This window comes from Camelina sativa, chromosome 12, assembly GCF_030686135.1.
Source record: "Camelina sativa cultivar CO46 ecotype springtype chromosome 12, ASM3068613v1".
In the NCBI taxonomy this organism is placed as follows: domain Eukaryota; kingdom Viridiplantae; phylum Streptophyta; class Magnoliopsida; order Brassicales; family Brassicaceae; genus Camelina; species Camelina sativa.
The window spans coordinates 34,393,456-34,417,393 of NC_141891.1; the positions used below are offsets into that span (position 1 = coordinate 34,393,456).

At 43.2% G+C, this 23,938-nt stretch overlaps 1 protein-coding gene across 1 annotated transcript; it reads left to right on the forward strand.

Moving 5' to 3' along the window:
• The first annotated feature begins 17,106 nt into the window (after positions 1-17,106).
• Positions 17,107-20,296, forward strand: LOC147933049 (uncharacterized). The gene is made up of 2 exons (XM_087477271.1): positions 17,107-17,449; positions 20,244-20,296. The coding sequence occupies exons 1-2, from the start codon at positions 17,107-17,109 to the stop codon at positions 20,294-20,296; spliced, it is 396 nt and encodes a 131-aa protein (XP_087333397.1).
• Positions 20,297-23,938: the final 3,642 nt, after the last annotated feature.

A 23,938-nucleotide genomic window follows, 5' to 3' on the forward strand; every position in this document is an offset into this window, starting at 1 on the left:
AAAAGAATCTACACAAGCAGGCATTAAGCAATACATCTCAAACCAAACAAGACCTCTAATCTCTTAGCAAGCCTAATGGTAAGCTCTAGATCTAGCCTTATCTATGCTTCTTAAACATTGGTGTGATGCTAAGATGCTTGAAATCAAACTTTACCCTCTCAGATATAGGATCAACATTAAGATCATCTAGCCTAGAAGAGATCTACAACGATCAAGCTTGACCAAATCAAACAAACCACAAGATCAATCCAGCCTAACCCATCCTCAAGATCCTAGAGAACTACTCACAAGAACACATGATGAACAAAGTCAAAAACCCAAAAAAATACCAAACTTGCATCATTAGAAAGATGAAACAAAGATCTTCAATATTGGAGAGAGAATCAAACTCGAATTCTCAATATTAAGAAAGTTATGGAACCAACAATATTGAAGAATTTAGCCTTTTCTCCTTAAAAACAAGTACAAGATCTAAAAATAAAAGAAGTGCAAAAGGAATTATTCCCAAAAGGGTAAAAACTAGCTTTAGAGAATATCTAAAAAGCTGGACTCCTTTGGTGGCTGCAGGTACAATGCTTTATATAGGAGAGGGAGTGGAAGCCCTAAAAATACTAAAAGACAAAATAGTCAACGGCTCGGTCAACTCGACCTGTGCTCGGTCGAGTGGCAGGTCGTGCTGGCTTCTCTCGTGCATCCTCCACTCGGTCGAGTCCTCCTCAGCACACGGTCGAGTGTCTGGTCGAGTGTGCAGTCAAGTTGGACTCTGGACCTTGGTTCTTCAGCCTTAACTCTCTTGCTTTCCCTTCATAATTGGCTCACTTCTCCTCAGCATTGCTTCCATGCTCCTTAAGCTCCAAAATCACTTGATTATGCATGAAAAGATGCAAATGTAATGCAACTAAACTCTAATGCATGATTAGTGCTAAAGCTACACAATAATGGCCTAAATGGATAGCAAAAGATGCAAAAGATGTAAATAAACTAAGGGAAAACATGGTAAAATATATGAACATCAGTTATTCTTGGGAGAAAAGAGGAGAAGAACGTGAAATGGAGAATGATCAAAGTCGAGCCCTCAAAAAGGTGAAAAAGACAACGATTCGTAAGGCGAAGTTGTGAGACTAATGGAGGATCAGGCGTAATCCCAAAGAAAGACTAAGCTAAGTCTAAGCAAGTGAATGGAGACAGGGGGTGTAATCCCAAGAAGTCTAAAGTCAAGTCCATGCAAGTGAATGGTGGAGAAGTTATTGGAAAAACAAAAATACCAAGGAGGATATTCGGTGAAGAAGTGGGTTATTGGAAGAAGTGACCAAGAATAAGTGAAGCGGCCAAGCGTTTGTTGTCAAGTTCAGGAAGCCATCAGCGGTCTGTCAACCCCGGCCAGTCCAAGATCGAGAAGAGGTGTGAAGTGCAAGTAAGGTAGAGAAAGTTAAACCTTAGGAATAGAAATTTACCCAAGCCTTCTTGACCTTAAGGGTTCCATGTGAGGTACGTATGGGTTCTATCTATTCTATTTAGTGCTTGCATGATTGAGTGAATATTGCGTGATGGTGTGTTTGCATGCCTGTCTTTTGCTTGATTGCATTTATTTATATATCATGCATGCATTTATAGTTGTGTGACAAACATGGAATGTCAAATAGTATTGCACTCCTAGCTTTGCTTGTTGTTTGAGAACCTTCGCCGTTGGAATAGTCAGAAAGCTTAAGCCATTCCCCGAAGCCAGTCCCTCTCAGCCTATTAGTTGGTGATGTTTGAGAAGTGTCCAGTTCAGAGGATCAATGTCACGGAGAAGTCAGTTGGGAAGACGCCTTAAGTCTTGGTACAATAAGGAAGGAACCTTAGTACCCAAAGACAATTGAAGAAGCCATACGTCTTAGTGCATTAAGGAGGGACCTTAGTACCCAAACAAAATGGAAGAATTGAAGATAAGTCGAAAATGTTGGAGATGAAGAAGTTCTCCTTATCACCGCGCCCAATGGTCGATATTAATAAAAAGGATTGCGAAAGTCAAAGTATCATTATGGTATAAGACATAAACGTGGGGAATTTGATGAAGAGGTTATCTCCACCTCGGAGTAAACCATTTTCCATCAATGCCAAAATGGAGTACTATTGGCCAGGACAACAAAGCTGCGAACCGGCCAAACAAAGATAGGAAAAGTCAAAGAGTTTTATCGCACAAAGAAATCCAAAAAAAAAAGAGAGAAAATAGAGAAAAACAGTCGAGAGATTTATGAAGAAATATCAATAAGTCGAGACACGAATGACGGATGTGAACCATCGAACCAATGGAGTAGATGACCGATGGTCAAGGGGATTTCTCTTATAGAAAGTCTTAAAAAAGTGGTGAGCCCAATGGGAAGGGTTAATTCCACTTTTGAGTAATCCATTTACCATCAATACCGCAGATGAAAAATCAAGAAGATTATCAAGAAGAGATTCAAGGAAGTAAACCAAGAGAAGAGAAGGATGAAAAACTCTATAGAAATGAAGGAGTTGCCGGAAATTTTATAATATTTTTAAGAAAATAGAGAGGATGAAGGGAAGTGTAAGGTGTCAAACCAAGAGTATTGGCGGTGAAGACCAAAGTTTATGAAGAGACACCAAGGCGTCAAGCCTATTATCCTGAAGGTGGTATCAAGTGTTCGAAGAACCAAAAGTTGAAGGCGTCTGAAAAGACAAACCGTTATGGAAGAAGTTTTCAAGGGGCTGAAAGAGGAAAAAAAAACCTAAGGCGTTCAAGAAAAGATGTGGAGATGGTGCAATTCAAGATAGATGAAGAAGTATGGTGTAAGGCGAGAAAAATCTATGAAGATGATGCAAAAGGAGTCGAAGTCTCAAGTTCTCTAAGAAACTACAGACAAAAGGAGGGACAAAAGTTTAAGGAGTTAGAGATTGCAGAACTTTGGAGATGGAGCTTCACAAGTCAAGAACATTTCAATGAAGTAGTTGTTGAAAACCATAAGAATTCAAGGACAAATTCCTATAAGGAGGGGAGAATATAGTGACCCCTGCTAAGGGTAGAAGTCCCAAGTCAAGACAAAAGGAGTTGGAACAATAAAGAAAGCCAAATAAAGAGGAACTGCTGAAGGATGTCCGAAGAAATATCAAGTAGTCGGCAAATCGATCAGATGGCCGACACAAGATTTATGAGCAACTGTACGATATCGAGAAGCTAACGTACCGTACTGGGAGGCCAGTATACCTGGTAGAAAGACGAACATTTGCGGTACCATTGACCCTCCGGCTATCCGACTATGACCGTACTGTTGACCTGTGCACTAGTTGAGCGGAACCACTAAGTCATTATTTTATTCGAGATGGGCGCACTAGTGGGGACGAAACCTACTAAGTATTATTTTAAATGGACGATTGTGGTAGTAGAAAGGGAACCTACTACACAATATTTTAGTTGGACAAAGGTTATAGTGGGAAGGGAACTCACTACCCAATATTTTAATAAGGCGAATCCACTAAGTAATTTTTATAATGGTAAAGTGGACAAGTGTTGGGCAGATTATTTAATTTTCGCCATTTGTGGGTGGGAGCTCAGCGAGTGAAACCTCACCAGGAGAGGTGTAAACACACACGCCAAGTGTTAGCTGGATTAATGATAAGATGACACCTCACATGGGTGTGTGTCAACACAATAATCGACCAGCTCATGGTTTCACTTGTGAAGTTGTTCTTTTCTTATTTTTCTGGCAGTTTGTTTTCAATGTTTGTTTGTTGTTTTGATTACTTGTAGGAGCGGGTTTGGTTGTTCCTGGATATTGGAGAGCCTCTCATTTGGTTGTAGTTATTTGTGTGAATCACTTGTTAAGGTGAGTGCGTGACCATGAGCTTATCTAAGCGATTGAGTTGTATTACTTTGTTTATGTGATGTTTTGTAGGTGTGGTGAATACGTTATTGGCTGGTTTGTTATGTCTTATTTGTGGTTGTACTCTTGATTTGCTTGTGTGTATAGCTCGTAGATGGGAGGATCGCGTCACTAGGTATTTCTGGTAATACACATGCATCTCATTGTGTTTGTGGTGCAGGTGATGCATGTATAGCGTGAAATCATGGCAATCCGGAGGAGGATGATCTAGGGTCTCGGTTGTTGTGTTGTGTTTATGTTATTATGTTGTTGGAACCTTGTTAGAAGTATGCTAGATTGCTGGTGTATACTGGTTTTAATTGATATGATATTAGTTTGGTTTGTCTTCCACTGTGCATGTTGATTCGTTGTTAATTTATTGTTTGAGTTATAATTAAATATTATGAGGTATTTAATTATACTTTTATTATTTTTTTTAAAAGGGTCGGGTTGTTTCAACCTTAGTGTGCGGTACTGGCGACTTAATGTCCGGTTCCATATGCATACTGAGTCAGGGATATGTCTATCCTTCCTTCGATGGTGAATGTCAAGTAAGCTTTGATCCTAAGTGGTCACTTACAATATTTGACATATCTGGTACTTAGGCCGGATGCTGCATGACGATGCATGTTGGGTGACTCTTATTGGTATCCTTTGTGGGTTCAATTTGAGGTAGAAAAACCGTGATAAGGAAGGAAGGAAGGCAGCATATGAAGGCCCCAGGAGATGGAGTTGAGATGGTGTCTAGATTGAGTCTGGACATTTGCATGCATAGCTATTTATCTCGTTACTCGGACAAGTTTTGTGCAAGCTTGCATAATAACAATGCTTGTTGGATTGTGTGATTGCTTCTGTAGTGCATTTTTCTGATTTACTTGCAATCTTTGTTTGATTGCTTGTTATCTCGTTTATGCTTATTGTGTTTGGGAGTGGGTTTGGGACTAACATTGTTGTTAGGTTTCCGACCTCACTGAGTAATACTAGATTACTCATGACTCCATATTTGTATTGTAGGTAACCTTAGGGGAGACCATTAGAGGGAGCTCGGGACGTAGGAAAGCATGTGTAGAGTCGTTGCTTTTGTGAAACTATCTTGAGTTTGATTTCTATTTTAATATGAGCATTTAAACTCATGGGCCAATCTTGATATTCTTTTGAAACGATTTGTATTTGTAGTCTATTTGATTAAAACATGTGTTTTTCTCATAAGTGTGTTGTCTCATTTGATATTTGGCCTTTGATAACAGAATTTTCACCCAGGGTATCAATTTCCTGTGTAGTTGTAGTACTTAGGGTTATCAATCCAAATGGTTGTTATGCTAGCAGATAAGATGTGATCATAACAATGCAAGTCAAGCCAAGTAATAATAGGGGTTTTATCTAACAAACTAAGGTGAGCAGAAATAAAGGAAATAAAATAAGAACCACTCGACCTAAGTACACGATGCAAGCAATCGAGTAGGTAATCGGGTGGTGGAAAAAATTTAAGAACACAATGATGAACAACTCGAGGATATACACGAACCCGATGATCGAGTACCGGTTCGGGTAAAGGGTCGAGTTGATGTAAAAAATGCAAACAATAAAAAAATCAATTCCCTAGACAATGTATTCCTAATCGTTTTAGAACATTTTACAAGCCTCAAGAAATCAATTCCCTAGACAATGAATCTCTAAACCTTGCTAATCCACTCTCGTGGTAGAAACAATATACCATATTCACTTCCTTACCCAACTCTCGTTGGAGAAACATGACTAAGCTGGCATTAAAATCCAATTCATTATTGTCAATAAACTCCTTACTCATGTAATCTCTTAGGTTAAGTGAGTAAATCTCTAGCATAAGTTGATTCACGCATTTCAACAAACATCTCTCGATGGCAAAACACCCTAGATCTAGTCTCAACCTCTCGGTCTGAAACTAGCATTAAGAACACTTATCTAGAAGGGAATTTTAAGAAGAACAATCAATCTAAAACATCCTAATCGATTAAGAACACTCATTAACCTAACCCATCCCTAGAAACTTTGGTTCACTACTCAGATCTCATGGTGAACGACTAAACGACATAAAAACACAAACGAATGAGAATTGCATAGAATAATAAAATATTGAAAAAGAGGCAGAAATGTAAAGATATAGAATTGCTATGAATAAGTAGCTAAAAGGAAGAAAAATCTAATCCTAACAAAGCTTGGACGCTCTCTCTCTCCCTCAGTAGCTCTCGCTCTCTGGTTCCTGAGTGTCTGCGGCGTGCTGGGCGAGAAAATAAGAAGGAGGTTTATATATGGAAACTCTTTTAACCTAGCCGCCCAACTCTGCCCGAAGGTCTACACGAGGCTAGTGGTCGGGTGCCTCCTCGGGTGTGGCTTCGAGTTGTTCCTCTTGCGCTCAGATCCTCTTGATCGGGTTAAGGTTCAGACTGATCTTCTTGTACGATCACTCTGTCGGGTGTATGCTCGTGTTTTACCTCATTCTTGTTATTTTTAGGCTCCAAAGCACCTGTTTTCATCCAAAATGCACAAATACAACAACGCAGCAACCTAAATAGCCTAAATGCAAATTCCTAAGATTGAAGACCTAAAAATGCTAAGGTTAGGCTATATACAATGCAAAACATAGATAAAAAGATGCCTAAGAAAGTGTAAATTAGAGAATTTGCCAGGGCCAACAGAATGTTCTAGGCAACGAGGGTTGCAAAGCCTAAGTTGTCTCAGAGCAGGGAAATTGTGGTAGGGGGGACTGGTTGGGAAGTAACGGCTTCTATCCCTTGACTGGACCACCTTGGCGCAGTTTTCATAGTGGCATTTTGTGGCTGTCCGTTGGCTAGTCCGGCCATACGACGGTTCAGAGGCGTTACACGTAGGGTCAGCAAAAGATAAAGCCTATGATCAAGTCTTAGAAATTGTTCATGTTGGCCCTGTTAGCGTTGGGAACTGCGGATTTGTGTTGTAGATAGTGTATGGTTTGTTTATTCTTCTCTCTCCATTTTTGGTGGTCTAGGTACAAAATCTCAGTCTAACTTTTTCTTCAATTAAATTGATCGGCTGTGTAGTGACCCTCACCCAGAGGTAAATTTCAAAATAAAAACTTAAGGCTAAAAGATCAAGAGAGGAAGCCAGCAAGGAGAGTAGAAAGATTGCTGAAGAAAAGTCCAAGAAAACCTAGACGGATCGAAAAATGGCCGAGTTGTCCGAAGATGTCCGAAGGACCGAGAGTTGTCTGAAGCGTATCGCAAAATACCAAGAGATGCCGAGGATATTCGAGAATGTCCGAGAATTGCCGAGAAAGTCCGAGAGCTGCCGATGATATCCGAGGATGTACGAGAGTGCCGAGAGTTGCCGAGGATGTCCGAAGATTTACCGAGGATGTCCGAGAGTTGCCGAGAGTTGCCGATAACGTCTGAGAGGGATGACCGAGAGTTGCCGATGACGACCAAGTATTGCCGAGAGTTACCGAGAAGGACCGAGTAAAGTCAAGAGATGACCGACGACCGGCCGACCCGACAAGATTCTGGAAATTGCGGAATTTGTTTTCTCAAAAATCAACCAATGAGAAAGCATGCAAGTTAGAAGAGGAATCCATGAAGGATATTCCATGGCATCTCTACAACAAAATTGGAAGTGGGAAGCATCATCATTTCCAAGAAGCCAATCGCATTTTATTCAAAGTGTGAATGGGAAAACATGCAAGATTCCTTTGGACAAGTGTTTCTCACACTCAGCAAGTGTACAAGCAAGAAATTTTGTGGCCACAAGACTTGGCAAACGCCAAACATGCATTGGGCCAAGTCGTCGCCCTCTTCCTCTATATAAGGACCTCTACCCTCTCTCATTTTCGCCAAAAATTCATAAGTAAAGAAGAGAGAAAGAAAGAAAGGAGAGGAAGAGAGAAAGAGGAGTGAAAGAGAAGAAGTGCTGCCGCAAGGGAGAAGAAGGGAAGAAGAGAAGAAGCAAGACAAGACTATCGACGACCGTTGTTAAGTGTTGAATCGAGAAGGAACTCGATTTCAACAAGGGAGAGGATTCAAGTGTTAACGTGAAGAAAGTCCGACCACTCCTTCCAGAGATTGTCGGTTTTCTGTGAGTTCAGGCACATATTTCGCCGGACTATATGGGGAATAAAGACATCCATCTAGTGCACGGTTTGCATGAGCATTTAGTTGCATTTTACTTGAATTCCTTTGTGATTTTCTTGTTTAAATGCATGGGCGGTGAGGTTATACCAATTACTAGTTCGAAATGTTCTAGTAACAAGGGTGATAACTAGTTAAGATACTTGTAAAATTATGAGCTTAAAAACCATATAAACTCAAGTATCAACTTTGGTGAAGTCTTAATGCGTTTTAGTCCGCGAGAAATTCCGGCTAAACGTAGTAAGACTTGGTATTGCTATCCTTCCCATCCGTACCACATGCAGCCGCGACATGCAACCCATGTTCGTGTGTTTGTAGGGTTGGTTACGAAGAGCTCGGAGGTTACTGGGCTCGCTACCCTGGCCGAGACTGTCTACACGACGGTGTGGCTTTGAGTGATGTCCGATTGCATGCCTCTGTGGTTGCAATACGGTTGTTCATGAGGGGTTAGGGAAATGAAGCATACCAGGCCCAGAAATTAAAACTTGTTTAAAACTCTTGTTTTTATTCAAGATATTGTTGTTGCATGTTGTTGCATGTTATTGTGTTTGCAATAAATTGTATTGCTTAGCTTATTAGCTTTCGCATGCTATCTCTGATTGCTTGATGTTTGTGATGCTTGCTTGCATGTTGTTTGTTGTTGATGTTTGGGGTTGGGGGATTAATATGTTGCAGGAACCCTGAGCTCACTAAGTAATCTTAGATTACTTATGATAATATTTTGTGCTGCAGGTGACTCTAGAGGGAACTAGAGGGCGTGGTGAACGATAGGAACCCGGAGTAGTTTTTAGTTTATGTCTATTGTAAAATACAAGTATGTCTTTTATTTCAAATCAAACTCGGTACTAAGCCTTGTCCAAAAACTCTTTTGTAATAACTCTTTTTGTTAATCGAAATATTCGGGTTTCCTTTAATCGGGCGAGTCGTACTGATATAGACTTTGTCCGAGTCGGCTCAACGCACAGCGTGTCTGTGGGGTTGCAAAGCCTGAAGGATGTGCCGTGTGGTCGGGAACCTCACCGATGGACTGGCCAAAGGGTCCAGATTCGTTCTTGCACCCAGCCGGATCGTTGGTGAACGTTTCCTTAGTGGCGTCCCGGGGCTGTCCGATGGTCTTCATGGTCATAGAACGGTTTGGGAGCGTTACAACGGTGGTATCAGAGCATGGTTATTGTAGTGACCCTCACCAAGGGGTAAAAATGTTGATGTCAATTCAAGTCCAAAAGACCAAGAAAAGAAGGCAGTAAGAAGAGCTGAAAGTTTGATAAAGGAAAGTCCGAGAAAAGTTTACGGGTCGAGAATTGGCCGAGTCGTCCGAGACGTACCACCCGTGACGCATCGTCCGGCAGTCGCCGAGAAATGCCGAGACTGTCGAGTACCCGAGAAAGTTGTCGAGTACTCGAGGAAGTTGTCGAGTACCCGAGAGAGTTGTCGAGTACCCGGGAAAGTTGTTGAGTACTCGAGGAAGTTGCCGAGAGCGCCAAAGGAAGTTGCCGATAGATGCCGAGAGTGCCCGAGAGAGCTGCCGAGGACCGACGACTGTCAACCGAGGATATTAAAAGTCTTCCCCACCGAAAATCGTTTAAGTCCAAGAAAGTTAGTGGGATTAATATTTTAATCTTGAAGACTTAGTGGAGTTTAGTGGAGGATTAAAAATTCAAGGAAGCTAAGTGGAATTCAAGGTGGCTAATTAAAACTATTCCAAGTGTTAAATGGTGCTCTAATGAACACTAATAAGGAGAGTGCATGCAGCATGCATTGGTCGACTCCACTGCCCAAATCCTCTATAAATACCTCTTCATCCTTCTCATTTTCGCAAGAATCATAAAGGGTTAAGTTAAGGAAAACTTGAGAGAAAGTGAGCGAAAGAGAAGAGAAAGGAGAGAGGGTTTGCGAAGAAAGAAGAAGGTGTTGCCGCTGAGAGAAACGAAGATAAGGTGCAAGACTAAGACTATCGACTACTGTCCACGGTTAGATCGAGAAGGAAATTGATCCTAACCAAAAAGACGATCCAAGTGTGCCGTGGGAGGAGCTTCACCAAGGGAGACCGATCATCGATGGTTACAGTGAGTTCAGGCACATATTCTTTTGCCGGCTTCGTTGGAGAGTTAAAGACTTCCATCTAGTGCGCGGTTTCCATGAATCATGTAGATGCATTTACTTGAAATTCTTCTATGTTTTTCTTGTTAAGTTGCATGCAAGGGGAGGTTAAGCCAGTTGCTAGATCGAGATGTTCTAGTAACAAGGGCGATGATGAGTTGGGAATACTTGAAAATTTATGAAGTGAGATCATATACACTCAAGTATAATTTTCGGTAAGGTTATAATGCGTAGTAGTCCGCGAGAAATTCCGACTTTACGTAGTATAAATTGGTATGGTCATTCTTCCCATTCCGTACCACATGCAGCCGCGACATGCAACCCATGTTCGTGTGTCTGTAGGGTTGGTTACGAAGGGCTTGGAGGTTACTGGGCTCGCTACCCTGGTCGAGGCTATCTACACGACGGTGTAGCTTCGAGAGTGATCCGTTCGCATGCCTTTGTGGTTCAACTCGGTGATACATGAGGGGTTTGGGGGAAAGGAAGTATACTGGGCCCAATGGATTAGAACTTGATAGAACTCTCGTTTAGTTCAGGTTAAATTGTTGCATGTTTTGTGTTCATGCTTGCATGTTGTCGTTTGTTATTGCATGTAGATTCAATGGAGTGTGGAGAAATTTTGCTTAGCTTATCAGCTTCCGCATGTTATCTCTGACGGTTTGTTGTGCTATGCACTAGCATGTTGAATCTTATGCTTGGCAATGGTTTAAATTGCTTGCATGTTGATGGTTTATGTCCGCATGTTAATCATATGCGCTTGCATGTTGTTTGTTGATGGGGTTTGGGATTGGGGTTTAATTTTCTGCAGGAACCCTGAGCTCACTAAGTAATCTTAGATTTCCTATGATAATATTGTTGTGCTGCAGGTAACCCTAGAGGGAACTAGAGGGCATGGTGAACGATAGGATTCCAGAGTAGTTTTATTTTGGTGTCTATTGTAAAATTCAAGTATGTTTTATTGCGTACCAAACTTTGGCGCGAAGCCTTGTTGATTTTGATGTAATCGTTTAAAGTAAAACTTTTTTTTTTATGTTTTAATGAATTCGGCTTTTTGTTAATCGAGCGAGTCGTACTGATATAGACTTTGTCCGAGTCGGCTCAACACACGACGTGTCTGTAAGGTTGCAAAGCCTGAAAGATGTGTCGTGTGGTCGGAAATCTCACCGGTGGACTGGCCAAAGAGTCTCGATTTGTTCTTGTAGTTGGCCAGATCGTCGGTGAACGTTTCCAAAGTGGCGTCCCGGTGCCGTCCGAAGGCCTGGGTGGTCGTAGTACGGTTCGGGGGTGTTACAACGGTGGTATCAGAGCATGGTTATGATGCTGTATAGGACTTGTGTTTTCAAATGATTTTTCGAGTCAAATGGTTGCAGTAGACACCTAGTGATGTGATCGCAAGACGCGACCTCAGCCAAGAAGACCAAGACACGCTGGACGCGACCGAGACGCCTGACCAAGACGCATCGGATGCGACCAGGGCAACCTCTTCAGACGCGGCCAAGGCTCCAACGATCTTTCCCGGAGCCACCACACGTTCCAAGAGCTCAGCAAAGGCGGCCAAACAGCGGCTCAACCTATTTGTCCGAACCTACGTCCAACACCAGCCACCCCACGAAGACTCCGAAGGCTCAGTCCGCTTAGTCTTCACACTTACCCAAGAGTGAAGACGGTCAAGTCGTTAAGCGAGGAAGTGTACTCTTTTTCCTCACTCCGGGTTTGTCCCAATGGGTTTACCGGAGGAGGTTTTAACGAGGCATGGAGCTAAACGCAAAACGCCTAAAGGCTAAGTTGCTTCACGCGCAAGGCCAAAGCGGTTATCTCTCTTTCCCTCTTATTTTTGGTTTAATTTTGAACTTGAGAATATTCTCTTTTGATCCTATGTTTTTGAACGTTGGAGAGTGTTTGTGGCTAAGCGTGTTAGTCAAAGGGTGGCAATGTGTTCTCTTTGTAAAGGGGACACGTCAAAAGGACGATGTGCGGATCAAGATGAATCCGCGTGTCCTTAAGCTCCTATCTAGACCTAGCTATTTAAACTCTCCTTAAGCCCTTGTTCCTCCTTAGACTTGTATGAAAATAAAACTTTTCCTCAAGAGAGATTCTTGAAACTTGTCTCACTCTTCTCTTTCTTCAATCAGGGATTGAACCTTGACAAAACCCTAACAAGCTGCGAACCGGGTTCGCCCTTGTTAACGACCGTATCAAGAGGAGAGCCAAACCTCTTGTGTCGTCAATCGATCCATCCGTATTTCCCCTCACCTCGTTTCCATCTGTCCTCTTTCATCTTTCTCGAGTCCCCTCGAATCACCTCAAATCATCCCCGCTATCGTTTCCCTCGAAGACGTCCACCCGCTCGTTCCGCATCCGTACTGTCCGATTGAACCGTTCGTGGCTTGCCGATGTATCTCCCGAACGGCTCGTTTGAATTCCTTCAAACTCCGTTTCCCTCGTTTGATTCTCTCCTAGATCCAAAGCCCAGAACCTCGGCCGAGAAAAGCTTCACTGACTGAAAGTTGACCGAGAGCTCAAGCCGCGTCCGTACCGCGATCGTACCGTGACCGTGTCCTCGGGTGACATCAGCTAGGGTAATCCGGATCGTTCATCACTCAGGGTTAGATGGGATTAAGTAAACCCTTTGTTTATCGTGGATGCAGATGTCTCGTCAAGGATCCAAAAGGACAAGGTCGACGCATCGTTCGTCGGACACAAGGATCGTCGGTGAACGTTTCCAAAGTGGCGTCCCGGTGCCGTCCAAAGGCCTGGGTGGTCCTAGTGCGGTTCGGGGACGTTACAGTTATGATGCTATATTACTCGCGTTTTCAAATGTTTTATCGAGTCAAAATGGTCGCAGTAGACACTTAGGATAATCCGATTCGTTCATCACTTAGGGTTAGATGGGATTAAGTAAACCTTGTTGATCGTGGATGCAGATGTCTGGTCAAGGATCCGACAGGTCTAGATCGACGCACTTTTCGCCGGGCACAGAGAGGGGTTCAAGTCAACAGTTTGGTCTGTAGGAATGGGGTCCGCACTTTGGAGATGCTCAAGGGGAGGAATCATTTCCAGGCATATTTGAACCGAATATGTATATGCCTGAATGGGATGTACCGGCCGCGACGCCGAGGTACACACCATCGAGCTCAACTCGATTCAGTACACCTGAGAATATGTATCCGCCAGGATTTTCACCGATCAGGCAGTACGCTACCGATCCGAACCAAAACATGCCAAGAGGAGAACCAGTTCGTGGAGGAGGCCTGAATGAGCCGAATGTACCAGAGACTCAGCAGACGCTTAAATGATTCAAGATCTTTTAAACCACATGATTCAGCAGCAGCAAAACCAAGGAAGTCAACCAGCAGAAACTTCTTCAGACCACTTTCTAAAGTTGGTAGTGATGATGACAAACCTAGGACTTCCCAAGTTCAAAGGAGATCAGAACACTGTCCTAGCAGACGCATGAATAAGAGAATTGGAGACTTACTTTGACATGTCAAAGTGTCCGGAGGAGTTTAGGAGACCAATCGCGGTCAAATTCTTGGAAGAAGATGCTCGTGCATGGTGGGATAGCGTAGTTCCTTGCTATCGATTTCAGACTATATCATGGGATATATTCCGGAGAGAATTTGAGCAAAAGTACTTTCCACCAGAGTCACGTGATCGACTAGAGAATAAGTTCTTGCGACTGGAACAAGGTGAGATGAGTGTTCTAGCCTATGGGAGAGTTTTCACCAGACTTCGGAGATATTTGTACCAGGGTAATGACGATGAGCTAGCCATGGCCCGGAGATTCTTTAACGGACTTAGGCCAGATATAAAGGGAAGGTTACACGCTGTGACATATCGAAGTGTCGCAGAAGTGGAGGAGAGAGCAGTGAGTGTTGAGGAGGCCATCGAGACGGAAAAGGAGATTATGGCCCAAGAGAAAAGAAGGAACCAGTGCGGCAAAATAAGATTTTGAACTTCCGGAAGGTGAATCAAGTAGCAGGACAAAATTGGGGCGCAGGCCATGGTAAAGTCAATATGACTGTTAACCAAGAAGGACGCACTGTGAGCAACATGGATCCCAGGGGATGCTATCTTTGTGGTCAACTTGGGAATTTTGCTCGAGCTTGTCCAACCGTTGAGGAAACTAAGAATACTAGTCTCTCGTCTGTCACATGTTTCTACTGTGACGAGATGGGACACTATGCGACCTCATGTCCACCGAAGCCGACCAAAACGAACGCCCAAACTATGAACCGTGCCCAGCCAGCGCAGCAAGCGAAGGAACCCCCAGCGAAGAAGCAAGCAACCCTAGCAAATGTTTTTGCTTTCGGAGTAGAGCCACCCAAAACCCCAAAGCCTGCGAAAGGCCTTATAACATGTTTGATCGGGTTCTAACTCTCTTGTGATTGTTGTGTGTTTGTGTGTTTAGCTTTTGCATTGCATTTTTATATTTGCCTTGCATTTAGGAACATTACTTGTTGGTGGTAACCCCACACATGTACTGTTTGATTCGGGAGCGTCCAATAGTTTTGTGACTCCCGGAGTGGCTGACAAGTTTGGAGACTTGTGTGAGGAAGAAGAAGTGAACATCAACGTCTACACCGCTGGTAATCAACCGCCTTTGAAGACGAGAAGATGGTTCAAGGAAGTGTCGATAGTCTTGCAGGATACAAACGTCCCGGTGAATCCTCTAGTGATGCCGTTGGAGAGGTTCGATGCTATTTTGGGAATGGATTGGTTATCGGAGCACCAAGCCCATATAGACTGCAGCAGGAGCAGAGTTATATTTGAAAATGGAGGAAGGACACCTCTAATTTTCAACTGAATTAGCCTGAGTAAGACGGCGTACTTCGAATCAGCAGTAAGGATTGGAAGATTGTTTGATGAAGAAAGCGTGTATCTAGTCACTCTTACCGCCATGGGAGTTGAGGACATTGCCATAGTCAAGAACTATGAGGACGTATTCAAGCCGTTGGAAGGATTGCCTCCACCAAAAAGCCATCCTTTCACCATAAATCTTTAGCCCGGAGCTACCCCAATTGCTAATGAATGAAGTTTTCCATTATTATTTGGATCAATTTGTGATTATATTCATCGATGACATCCTTATATATTCACGGAGTACAGAGGAGCGCGCAGAGCATTTGAGGAAAGTATTGGAGAGACTAAGGGAGATGAAGCTGTTCGGCAAGTTCAGCAAGTGTAAGTTCTGGCAAAGGGAGATTGGATTTCTAGGACACCGAGTTTCGGTGCAAGGCGTGTCCGCCGACCCAGAAAAGATTGCCGCAATTCAGGATTGGCTGAAGCCAACCTTAGTGACCGAAGTCAGAAGTTTCTTAGGCCTTGCAGGCTATTACCGGAAGTTTGTAAAGGGATTTTCATCCATTGCAAAACCTCTGACACGACTCACCGGTAAAGGAGTACCATTTATATGGAGCGAAGAAGTAGAATAAGCTTTTAGGAAGCTAAAAGGAGCATTAACATCGGCACCAATTTTGGCTCTACTCGAGCCTAATCAGCCGTATGCCGTGTATACCGATGCATCAAGAGTTGGAGTTGGAAGTGTTCTGACGCAAGGAGAGAGAGTTATTGCTTATGCCTCCCGACATTTAAGGAAGCATGAGGAGAACTACCCCACACGTGACCTAGAGATGGCAGCCGTGGTGTTTGCGCTAGGGATATGGAGATCCTACTTGTATGGAGAAGCGGTTCAGGTATTTACGGACCATCAAAGCCTTAAATACTTGTTCACGCAACCAGATCTTAATTTGCGGCAGAAAAGGTGGATGGAATTAATTGCCGATTACGATTTGAAGATTCAGTACAACCCAGGCAAAGCAAATGTATTTATAGATGCACTAAGCCGAAGGAAAGCACAAGTTGATGCCGAGAAAGATGTGGAGTCTCTAGCTGAAGAATTAAAGAAGGTAAGACTTCTAGCCTTAGTAGGAGAAACTAGTAAGCCGTTGGGTTTACAAGCTGTAACTCAAGGGAGCCTACTACATCGAATTCGTGAAGAGCAACCCAAGGACAAGAACCTGAAGTAGATTATCGAAGAATTGAAAAGTTGAGAAGGACCGAATGCTAGTGGTTATCATTTGGCGGATGATGATACCCTACTTCATAACGGGTGAATAACTGTACCAGACCGGAGTGGACTACGAGAAGAGATATTGAGAGCAGCCCACAGCTCAGAGTTAAGTATACATCCTGGAAGTACCAAGATGTACAAGGATGTGCGGAGATATTATCATTGGCATGGATTGAAGAGAGCAGTAGCACAATGGGTAAGCCAATGTGATTCATGTCAAAGAGTCAAGGTAGAACATCAAGTGCCAGCAGGTTTGCTTCGCATCTTGCCCATACCAACGTGGAAATGGGATTTTATCTCGATGGATTTTATTACCGGTCTACCAACAAGGAAGGGACAAATTAATGATGCAGTATGGGTAGTGGTTGATCGTTTAACCAAAGTAGCCCGTTTGGTTCCAGTAAGAAGCACGGATCAAGCGCCAGTCTTGGCAGAGAAATATATAGACGAGATTCTAAAGTTGCACGGTGTGCCAGCAAACATTGTCTCTGATCGAGATCCGAAATTCGCGTCATTATTTTGGCAAGATCTGCATAGGGCGTTGGGAACAGATGTTCACATGAGCACCTCATTCCACCTAGAGACGGATGGACAGACAGAAAGGACTATCCGAACCATAGAAGACATGATCCGACTATGTGCTTTGGAATGGTCATCAGATTGGGAGAAGAATTTGCCATTAGTCGAATTTGCGTATAACAATAGTTATCACTCAAGCATAGGCATGTCGCCCTTTGAAGCAATGTATGGAAGGCCCTGTCAAAAGCCTTTGTGTTGGACCAAAGTTGGGGAAAGGACAAGTTTCAATCACAAGCTGATTGATGAGACGACGGAGAAGATCAAGTTCATACGGGAGAGTATGTAGAAGGCACAACACCGTGAGAAGAAGTACGCAGATCGCAAAAGGCAGGAAGTGGAGTTTAAAGTCGGAGATATGGTGTACTTGAAGGTCGCACCACAAAAAGGAAAGGATCGATTTGGTAAAGTGGGAAAACTTGCGGTATGGTTAATCGGACCATACCCGATTGAGCAAAGAGTTGGAGAAGTAGCCTACCAACAAGCTATGCTAGAGATGATGCGGCTACATAAAATCTTCCATGTTTCACAACTACAGAAGCATGTGCCAGATCCTAACATGATTGTGCCCGAACCTATCGAGGAGTTGGAGCCTAATCTGACATACCCCGAAGGACCGTTTGGAATAGGGCAAAGAAGGACTCAGAAGTTGAAGAACAGGAATATTACTCAAATCCAAGTATTTTGGGGAAAGCAGAACCGTAAAGTCACACATGGGAAGATGAGGATAGAATTCAAGCCAAGAATCCTCAATTATTTGTCGAAGAAGAAGAAGCAGGAGCATCGGAACCCTATGGAATATGGGACAAATTCTATTAAGGGGGGGGGAGAATGTAGTGACCCTCACCCAGAGGTAAATTTCAAAATAAAAACACAAGGCCAAAAGATCAAGAGAGGAAGCCAGCAAGGAGAGTAGAAAGATTGCTGAAGAAAAGTCCGAGAAAATCTGGACGGATCGAGAAATGGCCGAGTTGTCCAAAGATGTCCGAAGGACCGAGAGTTGTCCAAAGCGTACCGCAAAATACTGAGAGTTGCCGAGGATATCCGAGAATTGCCGAGAAAGTTCAAGAGCTGCCGAGGATATCCGAGGATGTCCAAAAGTGCCGAGAATTGCCGAGGATGTCCGAAGATTTACCAAGGATGTTCGAGAGTTGGCGAGAGTTGCCGATAACGACTAAGAGGGATGAGCAAGAGTTGCCGATGACGACCGAGTATTGCCGAGAGTTTCCGAGAAGGATCAAGTAAAGTCGAGAGATGACCGACGACCGGCCGACCCGACAAGATTCCAGAAATTGTGGAATTTGTTTTCTCAAAAATCAACCAATGAGAAAGCATGCAAGTTAGAAGAGGAATCCATGAAGGATATTCCATGGCATCTCTACAACAAAATTGGAAGTGGGAAGCATCATCATTTCCAAGCAGCCAATCGCCTCTCATGCAAAGTGTGAATGGGAAAACATGCAAGATTCCTTTGGAAAAGTGTTGCTCACACTCAACAAGTGTACAAGCAAGAAATTTTGTGGCCACAAGACTTGGCAAACGCCAAACATGCATTGGGCCAAGTCGCGACCTCTTCCTCTATATAAGGACCTCTACCCTCTCTCATTTTCGCCAAAAATTCATAAGTAAAGAAGAGAGAAAGAGAGAAAGGAGAGAAAGAGAGAAAGAGGAGAGAAAGAGAAGAAGCAAGACAAGACTATCGACGACCGCTGTTAAGTGTTGAATCGAGAAGGAACTCGATTTCAACAAGGGAGATGATTCAAGTGTTGCCATGAAGAAAGTCCGACCACTCCTTCCAGAGATTGCCGGTTTTCTGTGAGTTCAGGCACATATTTCGCCGGAATAGATGGGGAATAAAGACATCCATCTAGTGCACGGTTTGCATGAGCATTTAGTTGCATTTTACTTGAATTTCTTTGTGATTTTCTTGTTTAAATGCATGCGCGGTGAGGTTATACCAGTTACTAGTTCGAAATGTTCTAGTAACAAGGGTGATAACTAGTTAAGATACTTGTAAAATTATGAGCTTAAAAACCATATAAACTCAAGTATCAACTTTGATGAAGTCTTAATGCGTTTTAGTCCGCGAGAAAGTCTAGCTAAGCGTAGTAAGACTTGGTATTGCTATCCTTCCCATCCGTACCACATGCAGTCGCGACATGCAACCCATGTTCGTGTGTTTGTAGGGTTGGTTACGAAGAGCTCGGAGGTTACTGGGCTCGCTACCCTGGCCGAGGCTGTCTACACGACGATGTGACTTTGAGTGATGTCCGATTGCATGCCTCTGTGGTTGCAATACGGTTGTTCATGAGGGGTTAGGAAAAGGAAGCATACTGGGCCCAGAAATTAAACTTGTTTGAAACTCGTGTTTTTATTCAAGTTATTGTTGTTGCATGTTGTTGCATGTTATTATTTTTGCACTAAATTGTATTGCTTAGCTTATTAGCTTCCGCATGCTATCTCTGATTGCTTGATGTTTGTGATGCTTGCTTGCATGTTGTTTGTTGTTGATGTTTGGGGTTGGGGGATTAATATGTTGCAAGAACCCTGAGCTCACTAAGTAATCCTAGATTACTTATAATAATATTTTGTGCTGCAGGTGACCCTAGAGGGAACTAGAGGGCGTGGTGAACGATAGGAACCCAGAGTAGTTTTTATTTTGTGTCGATTGTAAAATACAAGTATGTCTTTTATTTCAAATCAAACTCGGCACTAAGCCTTGTCCAAAAACTCTTTTGTAATAACTCTTTTTGTTAATCGAAATATCTGGGTTTCCTTTAATCGGGCGAGTCGTACTGATATAGACTTTGTCCGAGTCGGCTCAACGCATGGCGTGTCTGTGGGGTTTTAAAGCCTGAAGGATGTGCCGTGTGGTCGGAAACCTCACCGATGGACTGACCAAAGGATCCTGATTCGTTCTTGCACCCGGCCGGATCGTTGGTGAACGTCCCTATAGTGGCGTCTCGGTGCCGTCCGATGGCCTTCGTGGTCATAGAACGGTTCGGGGGCGTTACAGGCTGACTCTCTAGATCTAGTATACTTTTTTGATATTTTAATGATCTATAATACTTTCATTGATGCAATTTAGTACTAGTTCACAAAGTAGACTCATGTTGATTACTTGTTGCATGACTTTTTGATAGTAGAAGGTTTCATTTCGTATGCATCTTGTTTGTCTTGAAAAATGGTTTGTTCACATATACTGTATATAAAATATGTAGTTCACCCTGCAAGAGTCCCTAGTATTTGGGTCATAATCAGGTTCTTAATATACTGAGAGTACTCCACACTCACATCATGCTATGACACGTTTTATGTTATGTACCTGTTTTCTCACTACATATGGTATTTTTGTATTTATACAAACGTTGTTTTTTCTGAGTAAAGATACCTTAGAGTACAATGTATTAGATATTAACAAATACGAGGCCAATCATCTACAAGAACAAATTTTAAATTAAATTTCTGATTTGAACTTTTTTTCACGTTTATCAGATTTGACTCTTCTGTCTAGTAGAGTGGCTGGTCAGAATTTGAACCGGGATTAGAAATCATTGGAGATTTCACATCATTAAAGTCATAATAATCTGGACTGTTAGAATTGCGGAATTATTTAGAGAAGAGTAGAGGAGAATCGAGAGAATAAGAGGTGAAAAAGAATGTGTATTCAGAAAGACTTAATTAGAAAATTTTCTCTTATGTTGTTACAAGGCTTAATATAGAAACAAAGAGGCACATAGCCGTTAGATACAAAAGGAAGGAGATAGCCACTTGCTTGGGCAGGTCGTGATCATTCTTAATGATGAAAGCAATGTGCCCTTTCCCCTTGGTCGTCTCGTTGACACTCGCTCCTAAGGTGAATATGTGACTTCTTCCATGAGATATTTTATCTCCTCTCTTCTAGATCCTTCTCTTCTTATGGGCTTCTTATTACTAAGGCCTCTCCTTCTTATTTATCAAACCGAACCATGGCCTAATGGCCTAAGCCGTATGGTCACTTGTACGGACACTTGTAGGAACATCCGTACGGACAACCTTGATCTCGTGTCCTAGATCAATACTCCCCCTCAAGCTTAACTAAGTGAAACGGTTAAGCTTGGAACCCCGTAAGCCATCACCTCATTAAAAACCTCAAAGTAGAAAACCACATGGGACAAAACTAAATTGAGGGAAAAAGAGTATGATGGTCACGGGTAGGAGACTTGATCAAGGGTGAGTCAAGTCCACCAGTCGGAGCTTGTGGTGAATGTGATCACAAACTTTACGACAGGCGGCCTTGGTGAAGATATCAGTGAGCTGGTCCACGCTTGGTGTATGATATGGGAGTGTGACTCCTTCTTCAATCTTCTCGCGAACTTTGTGGCAGTCCAACTCGATGTGTTTGGTTCTTTCATGGAACACCGAGTTCGTGGCTATGTGGATTGCGGCTTCATTATCACAATGCATAGGAATTGGTGTTGATTGTTTGATGCCTAGTTCTTCTAACAATGCCTTGAGCCATGTTAGCTCGGTAGTCAGCTTTCGCATCGCTCTATACTCGGACTCGGCACTTGACATCGACACCACCTTTTGCTTCTTGGTCTTCCACGTGACTAAGTTGCCTCCTATGAAGGTACAATAGCCCGTTGTAGACTTCCTATCTGTCCGATCACCGCCCCAATCCGCATCACAATATCCTACAAGCTCGGTATTGTCATTCTTGCCCATCCATATGCCTTAGCCTGGGCTTTTCTTGAGGTAGTGAAGGATTCTATCCAAGAGACTCCAGTGGTAGGTTGTTGGAGCTTTCATGTACTGGCTAACCTGATTCACAGCATAGCAAATATCAGGTCTAGTGAGTGTTATGTATATAAGCTTACCCACAAGATGGCGATAGCGAGAAGGGTCTTCGTATGAAGGATCATTCCTCTCCCCCTTTCGCTCGACTTGGTAGCCATCAGGTAGGGGAGTGTCAACTGGTTTAGCTCCTAGTTTCCCTGTTTCACACAGCAAATCAAGAGTATACTTTCGTTGTGAGAGAAATAGCCCCTCCGGAGATCGGCACACTTCAATCCCAAGAAAATACTTAAGTTCACCAAGGTCGTTTATATCAAAAACAGCATTTAAGTGAGCTTTGATCTCCCTAATACCTTCTTGGTTGTCTCCATAGATGATAATGTCATCTACATATACGAGCACAACCACTATACCTTTATTGTTTTGAAGGGTGAAGAGTGAATTGTCCGAGTGAGTTTTCTTGAAGCCATACCCAATAAGTGTGGTTCTCAACTTGTGATACCAGGCACGTGGGGATTGTTTCAACCCATATATAGCCTTCCTTAGCCTTAACACCTTTCCGGGAGTGATAGTGTTTTCGAGTCCTGGTGGTGGTGTCATATATACTTCTTCTTTCAACTCTCCTTGTAAGAATGCGTTTTTGACATCCATCTGCCACAACTCCCAAGAGAGGTTGGTAGCCAAAGATAAGACAACTCTCATGTTGTGAAGCTTTGCCACTGGTGCGAACGTTTCTTTGTAGTCCTGGCCATATGTTTGAGTAAACCCTCGCGCCACTAGACGAGCTTTATATCTCTCTATGTCTCCATTACTTAGGTGCTTGATTGTGAAGACCCACTTTGAGCTTACCGCCTTATTCCCTGGTGGAAGGTCAGCTTCATCCCATGTGTGGTTCCTTATCATGGCCTCCACCTCGTCGTCTACCGCTCCAAGCCATTCTTTGCTTTCTTTCGCGTCCTCATATGTGTTTGGTATCGGTTGTTCGTCTAGCCTCCCAAGAAACACTTGGTGATCAGGTGGCAGACGCTTAAATGATTCAAGATCTTTTAAACCACATGATTCAGCAGCAGCAAAACCAAGGAAGTCAACCAGCAGAAACTTCTTCAGACCACTTTCTAAAGTTGGTAGTGATGATGACAAACCTAGGACTTCCCAAGTTCAAAGGAGATCAGAACACTGTCCTAGCAGACGCATGAATAAGAGAATTGGAGACTTACTTTGACATGTCAAAGTGTCCGGAGGAGTTTAGGAGACCAATCGCGGTCAAATTCTTGGAAGAAGATGCTCGTGCATGGTGGGATAGCGTAGTTCCTTGCTATCGATTTCAGACTATATCATGGGATATATTCCGGAGAGAATTTGAGCAAAAGTACTTTCCACCAGAGTCACGTGATCGACTAGAGAATAAGTTCTTGCGACTGGAACAAGGTGAGATGAGTGTTCTAGCCTATGGGAGAGTTTTCACCAGACTTCGGAGATATTTGTACCAGGGTAATGACGATGAGCTAGCCATGGCCCGGAGATTCTTTAACGGACTTAGGCCAGATATAAAGGGAAGGTTACACGCTGTGACATATCGAAGTGTCGCAGAAGTGGAGGAGAGAGCAGTGAGTGTTGAGGAGGCCATCGAGACGGAAAAGGAGATTATGGCCCAAGAGAAAAGAAGGAACCAGTGCGGCAAAATAAGATTTTGAACTTCCGGAAGGTGAATCAAGTAGCAGGACAAAATTGGGGCGCAGGCCATGGTAAAGTCAATATGACTGTTAACCAAGAAGGACGCACTGTGAGCAACATGGATCCCAGGGGATGCTATCTTTGTGGTCAACTTGGGAATTTTGCTCGAGCTTGTCCAACCGTTGAGGAAACTAAGAATACTAGTCTCTCGTCTGTCACATGTTTCTACTGTGACGAGATGGGACACTATGCGACCTCATGTCCACCGAAGCCGACCAAAACGAACGCCCAAACTATGAACCGTGCCCAGCCAGCGCAGCAAGCGAAGGAACCCCCAGCGAAGAAGCAAGCAACCCTAGCAAATGTTTTTGCTTTCGGAGTAGAGCCACCCAAAACCCCAAAGCCTGCGAAAGGCCTTATAACATGTTTGATCGGGTTCTAACTCTCTTGTGATTGTTGTGTGTTTGTGTGTTTAGCTTTTGCATTGCATTTTTATATTTGCCTTGCATTTAGGAACATTACTTGTTGGTGGTAACCCCACACATGTACTGTTTGATTCGGGAGCGTCCAATAGTTTTGTGACTCCCGGAGTGGCTGACAAGTTTGGAGACTTGTGTGAGGAAGAAGAAGTGAACATCAACGTCTACACCGCTGGTAATCAACCGCCTTTGAAGACGAGAAGATGGTTCAAGGAAGTGTCGATAGTCTTGCAGGATACAAACGTCCCGGTGAATCCTCTA